Source organism: Aegilops tauschii, chromosome 3 (assembly GCF_002575655.3).
Source record: "Aegilops tauschii subsp. strangulata cultivar AL8/78 chromosome 3, Aet v6.0, whole genome shotgun sequence".
Classification (NCBI taxonomy): domain Eukaryota; kingdom Viridiplantae; phylum Streptophyta; class Magnoliopsida; order Poales; family Poaceae; genus Aegilops; species Aegilops tauschii.
The window spans coordinates 562,611,774-562,621,143 of NC_053037.3; the positions used below are offsets into that span (position 1 = coordinate 562,611,774).

Genomic DNA, 9,370 nt, shown 5'->3' on the forward strand with positions numbered 1-9,370 from the left:
TTTTCCATTATCAATTGACGTATAAGCATCAACTATGTTCTCACCAATAACACTCAAGAGAGCAGCCTTAAACAGAGTATCCATTTTCTGAAAAGCTTGTGCCTGTTGAGCATCAAGCTCTCCTTCAGGTTTGCCAAGAGTGGCGTCATAGCAACTCATGGTTTGAAACCATAAGACTGCTCTCACGCGCCACCTCTTATAGTGGATACCCTCAAACATAGGAGGTCTCATGGAAGCAGCAAAACCACTTGGTGTAAATTGCCTATAATAAGGTTTTTGGATTGTTGGAAATATGAGCAATTTACCAAATAATTTTGCTAACGAAAATACTAGATAAAGCATGACTAATATAGCAAATATAAAGCAAATCATGCAATCTGACAGAGAGAAGGTAAACAACGTCTGCATATATGAACTTGAGCTAGACACATCTTGAACAGACACTAGATGAAGTTGCTTATACGACATAGAACCTAACATATGTAGGGCAGAAACTAGAGCCAAGAACTGTAACAGGACTCCTAACAGAAAGAACAAGAACACGTACGGGACAGCAGCAGCAGAAGCACTGGACTTGGGGTCGACATCCTCTCCAGCCATGTCGTCGATGAGGTTGTCGACGTCGGGGAAGTAGTCGTCGGAGTTCGTGATGAAGAAGTCAGTAGTCGCGCGGAGCGCTCCCCAAAAACCTTATCACCCTTCTCCTGTACAAGACTAAAAGTGGTGCGGTTTCGGAGGCCTACTGTCCCGACTCGCGGCATGCACGCCGCAAGCCGGGATGAGAAAGACTGCAGCAGCTCAGAGAAAGGAACCGGTGGCGAGAGGAAGAAGAAGTTCTGGTGCGTCTCTCTGAGAGGAGCGACCTCCCTTTTATAGGCGCAAGAGAAGCAGGCGAGAGGCTGCGTCGGGAGCTGAAGGGAACGAGGGAGATGAAACGATTTAGATATCGGCTCGGCTCATTCCCGCAACCCGCGGCGCTAAACATCCGTATTCAACTGTTTATAGCACGGATGTACAATTAACTTTTCGTGGTCCTAAACATCCGTATTTAACTGTTTATAGCACTTTTCGTGGTCCTAAACATCCGTATTTTCCCTTCATCCGTAACTATAGCAATTAGAACCCAGTGAAACCTACAAAATATATACAACTTTTAGTTAATTGTAGTTATCAAGGTTCAAAAGAAAGAAATTATATAAAGGAGAAGTAGACTTACCCTTTGTTGAAGGACTGTGTGCGATAGGGTGTTTTAACTATGTGTGCGATAAGGGCATTTAACTGTACGTTATGGACTTCTTTTTTACGAGAAAACTTTCAGTCAATTCATCTTCAATCATGGTAGTACAACGAATACCAGAAATAATAAAAATTACATCCAGATTCATAGACCACCTAGCGACGACTACAAGGACTGAAGCAAGCTGAAGGGGCGCCGCCGTCATCGCCCCTCCATCGCCAGAGTCAGGCACAACTTGTGTTAGTAGACAGTCGATAAGTCGTCCTGCTAAGGCCCATAGGATCAGCGCACCAGAACAACAACCGCCGCCGATGAAGAATAACGTAGATCGAAAGGATCCAATCCAAAGGCACACGAAAGTAGGCGAAGAACGACGAGATCCGAGAAAATCCATCAAAGATAGATACGCCGGAGACACACCTCCACACGCCCACCAACGATGCTAGACGCACCGCCGGAACGGAGGCTAGGCGGAGAGATCTTTATTCCATCTTCAGGGAGCCGCCGCCGTCTTATCTTCCTGAGCAGGACATAAACCCTAACGAAACAGAAAGGAACGACAAAAATCGAAGCTCTTCCGCCAGCCCTTGCCAGGATCCACCGCGCCTCCATGGCCCTAAGGCCACCGGAAACGAGGCGGACCTGCGGCAACGCCGGCGAGAGGCAGGAACCTAGCTTTTTTTTGGAGGAGGAGGACGAGGCGGCGGCTCAACTGTACGTGATGGACTTAACCGCACTAGTCGATGTTGTTGGTATCGCTCCATGTGAAGTTTCACCATCCATGTTAGGGGTGTTGTCGTTGGGGCTGCTGCTGCCATTGTCCCCGGCCTGCCCTTCTGCAAACGCTGGTGGGCGTGGAACCATGAGGGAGACATCTTGGTGCCCAAATAAAAAAAAGGCATCATCAAACAAATTACAAAGGAATAGAAGATGTGGATTGTGGAGAGAGAGGGAGCTAGGAGGTAAAATGACACCTGGGGGTAGGCAGTGTGAACTATTTGGGTCCTTTTTGGGTTGGGCCCCTAATTGAGGAAATAATATATTTATTGACACCAGATGCAAAAAATAATAATCAGGCACCCTTCTGACGCTCCAATTTCTCGACGATTTCTCCCAAGGTTCTCAACAAAGAGGCTCATCTCATACTCCCTCCGTTCCTAAATATTTGTCTTTCTAAAGATTTTAAATAAATACCACATACAAATGTATATAGACATATTTTAGAGTGTAGATTCACTCATTTTGCTCCGTATGTAGTCACTTGTTGAAATCTCTAGAAAGACAAATATTTAGGAACGGAGGGAGTATTTATTATGTGTTCATCATATAAAGTTGTAAGTTACAAACAACACACACGGTCCACACTATACAACACCAAAAAGGACAACCATCACGACACAACAGAAAAACACACCCATAGAAAAAATAATTATAAACATGTCGCTAAGGGGGTCGATTGCTGAACCAAATCGTCATCCGCCATCCACCATCAGCATTACCGAAGTAGCTGCCGGCCGGAGGAGCACAAGAACACCGCATGCCAAACAGCCATCGGAGCACCATACTCTGAGGATACCATCGTTGCCAGACGAAGCAGCAGTCAACGATAACCATATGTATAAGAATTAAGATGATTTCGACACGCTCCTCAGAGCCTTCCGTAGAAGAGGCTCCTATTTAAATGTAAGACGTGTTTGCAGTTCAAATACAGAGGAAGTATATTACAAAATTGCTCCAGTAAGCATCGATCAGAGCTGTTCCATGAATCCCTCCCGTTCTTCCTCTCATGCATGCATGCACCAAGCTCAGCTCGTTTTATTCTAGTACTAGCATGGAACCTGAGCAATACTGCTAATACATCGGCTGCTACTACTAAAATCTCGGCTCTAACACATGGAGAGGTCCTCAGTTAAAGAACATTAAATTAACTAGCTAAACCTGCCGAATGGATCCTTCACATCACGCTGCAAGAATTGGCATTCTCGTCGTTGAACATGTCGCCGTAGGCCTCCCGCGGCGGCGAGAAGGCGCTCCTCTGCGGAGGCGGCGGCGGCGCTCCGTAGTAGTAGTCCTCGGCCGCAGAACGCTGATGCTGGTACGGCGACGGCTGGGGATCGGGGTAGTAGTAGGGCTCGTACGCCGATGGCGCTGGCCGGCTGTAGTAGTTCGGAGGCGCGTACTCGTCTATGTAGCCGCCGTGCGACGGCCCTGGCCTCGCCATGGGCGTGGGCATCGCCGCCGGCGTCGGCGCGGCGGCGTAGTATGACGAGCTCGCCATCGGCCGTGCCACGTTGTAGCTCATGACGTGCACCGGCGGCTGCCGTGTGGCTGGCATGTACTGGTGGGGGCCCCCGTAGCCGTAGACGCCTCTGCTGCGGGCGTCGTCGAACTCCATCGTCACCCTGGCGTTCATCGGCTTATCATGATGATCATGCTGCTCCTGGTGCTGCTGCTGCTGCTTGGCTTTCCCGTTCGCCTCGCTGGGTTGTTGTTGCGGCCCTGTCTCCGCCTTGGCCTCGTCGGGCCCTTTGCTTTCTTCGGCCGGCGGTGGGGTCTCTTCGGCGGTCTTCTCGGGTTCCGGCGCCGGAGGCTGGGCGGTGCTTGGCTCGGCGGCGGGCTTCTCGGCGGCCTCGTTAGGCTTGCTGGCATCATCTGCTTGGTTCTTGGCTTCTTGGCTTTGGCTCTCTGCAGGAGGCGGCGGCTCCTGCTGCTGTTTGGGCTCCTCCGGCCAAGGCTCCGCCAGTTTGCCGGACTTGCGCAGCCTCGCGACGAGGATCCCGGCGTCGATCTTTGGAGAGACTGTGACCGCCACCCTGTTTCTCCGGGCGTCGATGTCACATCTGTATACGCCTGCAAGATCAAAGGAAACGGAAATTTTGTTCAGTAACTCAGCATAACCATGATTATTTTGGTTCTTGCGCCTTCTTTGTACATGTTAGTATGGCAGTGTTTGCTTAGAGATGCACATGCAAATATCCTATCAGAGTTCCCAGCATGGAAATTTCTACAAAGGCATCTGAAACAACACATGGCGATCAATCAAATCAGCGAGGCATACCATCAATATGTAGGAGCACCTTCTTCACCTTCTTTTTGCACCCTTCACAATGGATGGACACCCTGAGCACCACAACCTACATCAGAGCAAACCAAACCATCCTCAGCACACTTCCATGCAAATATCGTCAACAAGACAACAACAACAACTCGCACATGACTTAAATAGTAATCCAACAAAAAAAATCTAGTGCTTGATCAGACACATGAACATGCTCATGACCAGAAGTATCACTAGTGCAAGACCACAATTACAGAAGGATCACAGCTAGTATGTTGAATGTGATCACCTGAAACTCTACAGGTTCCGTCGCCATGTCGAGCGACGAGCGGAATGATTCGCAGTCGGGGAGAGGGGAAAGTGGGGGAGCCTTGTGGGGGAGGGCTGGGGAGATTTTATACCCGGCACTGGTTTAACAAGTGAAAGGTGTAGAAAGAACAAGCATGGAGAGTAGTGGGCGTTGGGTTGGGCATATGTATAAACTAGTTGGTTTGTGACTAGGGGAGGTGGCTTTACATGTGGGCAAAACACACCCTTTGAGGCTTCTCTCTTCTTTTCTGAAGAAACATTTGAGCAGGAGGAGGTAAAGTTGCTTGGAACTAAACCTATTACCTATGGAGGTGGTACTGGTGATGGCTCCTTCCTCTTCTTTTTGAGCTCATCATGAGCTGTATAGGTGAGATTTTGATGTAGGCCGGAGCTGCTTTCAGAGGACGAATGGCGCTTGAATGTTTCTTTCTGGTGCTGAATCTTTTTCAGTTCACACATGGGACGGTCAAATCGTCGTGTAATACTAGGGTATTTGTGAATTTCTCAAAGTGTCGAAACGATCATTTTAGTTAGGAAGCTCACAAACTTCACATGCAAATTTTCTCACGGCATTCTGTTAGCTTAACATGCTATCTATTAGCCAAAAGTAGGCCCTATTATTATTGCTTTAAGATTTATAACACCAATATGTCTCCCTTTCTGTTGTTGTAATATCATTTTCATTTACAGGCGGGTAGCAAAGTTTCACTACTCACGCAAGCAAAAGCGAGGATAGCTAGATTCCAGGAAGGCGACGGCACAAAACCACGACGCGCAAGCACACAAACCAAATATAATCTTATAACACACACCAGGAGAATTCCTCCTGTGGAGTTCTTGCTAAGATTCTTTGCCCCTCCCATGGAGTGTTGTGTTGGTCTAGGCAACCGGGCATGGACGGAGTGATTGATTAGTCGTGCATAGTGGCCGCCTTTATCGTGCCAAATGCGCAAAAGAAAGGCCACCGCTTTCGCTCCCCTGTGCAAAGGAAGAGTTTTGTTTTGTCACAAAGTCCAACGGGTGCGTGTGTGTGCGAGAGAGAGATGTTATGATACGATATGCCTTTGTTTTGCATGGAGGAGGGGAGGAAAGCATCTATTCCGGCCTCTAGACCGCCTTTTGACGGTGCTGAGGTGTCCAAATGGTAGTTATTTATGTCCCTCTTTAGTTTAGTCCATGATACTAAACTATGGAGCAAATTAGTGGCGTGCTTGCTCACAATTGCAAAAGCTAAAGTGTGGATTCATCTGGAATCAGGGAGAACTAGAGCTTCAGCTTGATGCATGGTATATTTTGCTGCTCTGAAAAGAAGAAAGCAAATTTTACAGGTATGTGTATCCTTGGGACACATCATACGCCTGATTCTAATTGGCACCGGCCGGAACGTCAGAAAATGAAGAGACAAACAAAGGTAGCACCACCAAAAGTGAACCAACCCCTTGGACTGCTGGGAAAAACACCAGGGCATGAGGAGCTAAACTAATCTGTATCAAATAGTCATGGCAGTCTGGCAGGAGAGCATATTGTGGTGATGAATAACAATGCAAAGCTGTAGCCGTCAACGGCCGGAATGGATGCAGAAAGAGTGAGCTATAGGTGCACACTTCGATGCCAAGAGATTTTGGGTCACCCATGCCACTCTAGCTTCTGCTGTTTTCTCACTCTGGGAAAGCAAAAGAAAAGGATGCTTTGACCCATGGATTTTACCAGCGCCATCAGTTTCACAAGGAATGCCAATGCCATCACGTTCACGCATTCGATTCTTTCCAGTCGGACACCCGGGTTTGGCATGGAAAAACACGTGATTTCCCATGCACACCAGGCCTGCACGCCATGAGTCACACACGTAGCCCATATTTCCTCTGCTTTGTGAATGATCTGTTTTAATCGACAATTTATGCCGCCCGGGAACTTCCTGACGAAGAAGCCTACACATTTCACATCCGCGTCGTGTGGTCGACCGTGTCCCCTTCAGGAATCTCTTGCTGGCCCCAACCTCTTCCCATGGCCACAGGACAAAAGAGCAGCTCTCTTCGTCGCTTCTTTCCGCTTGATTAGCTGGGAAAAAAAAAAGAGATAATAACAGGGTGCTTGTTCACCATTATTTATGTCTCACTTTAGTCCAATTGTTTTTTGCGGGGTGTCTCACTTTAGTCCATGATTAATTATATTTCAATCGATTGAGAAATAGTGTTCTTTTTCTAGTTGGATCGAGAATCAGTGAAATCTCAATGAATGATATGCAACCATTCGATTTTTACGCGAAGATTCGTTTGGATATTTTTTCTGAGTTTTCTGTTACATAATTAGATTTGCCTTTTTTAGCTTCACAATTTTGTTCTTTTCTTCATATTTTTATTTTCTTTCAACAGTTGCGAAGTTCGTCCCTAGCATTTGTACACGTAACTTTTGTTATTACAAGCCTTGTCGACCATACATAATACAAAACTAGTGGGTCATTGGGGGTTGGTAGGGGCCTTCTGTCCCTCCTAATTGCACAATCCTTCGCCTCATGTCTAACTCCAGATGCAATCCCTGGGTGGCCACACACAACAACAATCCACGTCCCTCGTCGACCACTCAACTATAGCTGCACATTTCTCATTGATTGTGCGCAACTACAGTTGCTCATCTCTCATTGGCCACACGCGGCTGGTAAAAAAAGAAACATAAAATAAAAATGCAAAAAAGAATTGGAAAAGGCAAAACATCCTACATTGATGTTAGCCGAGTAGGATTTAACTGAATTTCACTTAGTTCTGATCGAGCCATGTTGTCAATTAACGGAAATAGCCAATGGGTCTTGGGTTCCATTTGCATCGAATTGTAAAAATAAAAAATATATTAAAAAGAGTCAAAAAATCGGAAACTTTCTTTTAACAAACATGACTTTGCATAATACTCACGTGAAAAGTTTCGTGAAGGAATGACTTCCATGGCATTCTGGACGAAACAAGATCAATGCTACGTCAAAAGTTACCATTCACACTTTTTTGGTATACCACGAGAGTCATTCCTCTGCGGAAGTTTAAACACGAGTGTTGCTCCATGCCATGTTTGTTACAGAAAAGATTCAGAATTGTTTTACTCTTTTTTACTTCTTTAATTTTTTTTTCCAATTCAGGTGCATTGGCCTCCATGTTTCAAAGATCCGTATCCCTAATTATATGCTAATTAAATGCTGGTCTTGTCCACAATTGGAATATCTAAAGTGTGGGTTCATATAGAATCTAGGAAATTGGACTTACAACCTTATGGTATAATTTGTAGCTCCGAAAACAGGAAAGAAGAAAACATGTATGTACAACTGCAGCACATGAAAACCATTTTGTTCTCCTTCCCTTCCCATCTGCCCCCGAGGGGCGGCTAGGGCGAGCCGATATTCCCCGCCATCTCTATTCTTGATGTTGATCCCATGAGTTCACCCCTCCCCATATGCCACTCCTGCGATGTTAGGGGGTAGACTGGTAAGCGTTAGGTTTCTGCAACAATGCCTTGTTGATGGTGATGGCGGTGTAGCTTGACAAATAATTTTTCTGAAGCCTCACCACTTTGACGATGTCGTCTAGGGCGGCATCAATGACTCGCGGACATATATTCCTACCATGTGTTTGGATGGTGAGACTAGGGCTTGCAGGGTATGTTGATGCGACGGGGGCTTTTCTTTGCAGTTTAGTCCTTCGTCTTCATCTCGTCACATTGGTGCATCCTCCGGTGCCAGTGTGAAGATGCAAAAATATGGAGGTCTGACTCTTAGATCTGCGGCTCTTTCGGTTATTACGGCTTTATTCTCTAGGGTGCTTGTCAGGTAGGACTTTGGGCTCAATGAATCCTGTTCGCCATCAACAATTATAGGTTGGCCCTGATGGTGGAACGACATGTGGTGGTGTGCCATCGGCCTGTTCAAGTCGAAAACGACAGTCGGCCCAAGGACTTCAATGTCATTTCTTTAGTTTTTATCACTGTTTGTACTGCTTGTTTGATTAATAGGTCTGAGTGATCTTTCCTATCTAAGCTTCTACCAATGCATATGTAATTAGATAAGGTGCTTAGTGCACGAAGGGCCTAGCAATTAAACTCCTCAATGCATAGATGCGCAGCTTTTTTAGCTAAGCTTCATACATTTAATTGTTTAGCAGCCTAACCCGTCTCTGCATAGCTGTTTTGCATAGGTCCATGTGTTTAGTATTGTTTCTTCCTGGGTCATCAAACTACTCTCTCCTCAATTACTTTGGCACCGGAACTTTACCTATGTGGCATTCTTAGCATTTGTACACCGTCAAGCACTAAAAAGGCTGAAAGAGAAAGTATACTTAGCCTGGGCTGGGAACTTGCGCCTGATTAATTAGCACTAGAAGGAAGGAGGGTAGCTAAACAATCTGTACATTTAAGTACTTCTACTCTCTCAAAATTTAATACATTTTTTGACACTGTATTAGTACTAATTCAGTCATGGCAGTCTGCTAGAAGTAACCCTAAAAAAAATAGTCTGCTAGAAGTAGTGCATGTCGAGCTGAGACCAGATGGACAACAGTACAAAGATGTAGCCGTCAACGACCGTGATGCGGCAAGACGGGGGCACGGGGCTAGCTAGCTTGGTGCACGTTTCGATGCCAAGAGAATTTGCGTTACCCAAGCCACTCTAGGTTCTACTTTTCCTTTTCTTTCTTTTTGATGAGTACGATAAAGGCATCTCCAACAACAACCCTTAAACCACCCGCAATCGTTCGGACCGTACTGTCCGGACGTGTTGTGCCATCCAACGC

General features: G+C 46.3%; 1 protein-coding gene across 1 annotated transcript; it reads right to left on the reverse strand.

The window, feature by feature from the left end:
- Positions 1-2,913: 2,913 nt before the first annotated feature.
- LOC109746270 (uncharacterized) lies at positions 2,914-4,941 on the reverse strand. The gene is made up of 3 exons (XM_020305388.4): positions 4,585-4,941; positions 4,296-4,371; positions 2,914-4,087 (listed from the first exon to the last, which is right to left on the reverse strand). Exons 1-3 carry the CDS (start codon positions 4,609-4,611, stop codon positions 3,192-3,194), a joined length of 999 nt encoding a protein of 332 aa, XP_020160977.1. The 5' UTR covers positions 4,612-4,941; the 3' UTR covers positions 2,914-3,191.
- Between the last annotated feature and the right edge of the window lie 4,429 nt (positions 4,942-9,370).

Coding starts and splice junctions, on each gene's coding strand:
- LOC109746270 (XM_020305388.4), bottom strand. CDS start 4,611: ATGGCGACGGAACCTGTAGAGTTTCAG. Junction 4,372..4,584: donor CGGAACCTGTAGAGTTTCAG/GTGATCACATTC, acceptor GCTCTGATGTAG/GTTGTGGTGCTCAGGGTGTC. Junction 4,088..4,295: donor GGTGCTCCTACATATTGATG/GTATGCCTCGCT, acceptor TTGATCTTGCAG/GCGTATACAGATGTGACATC.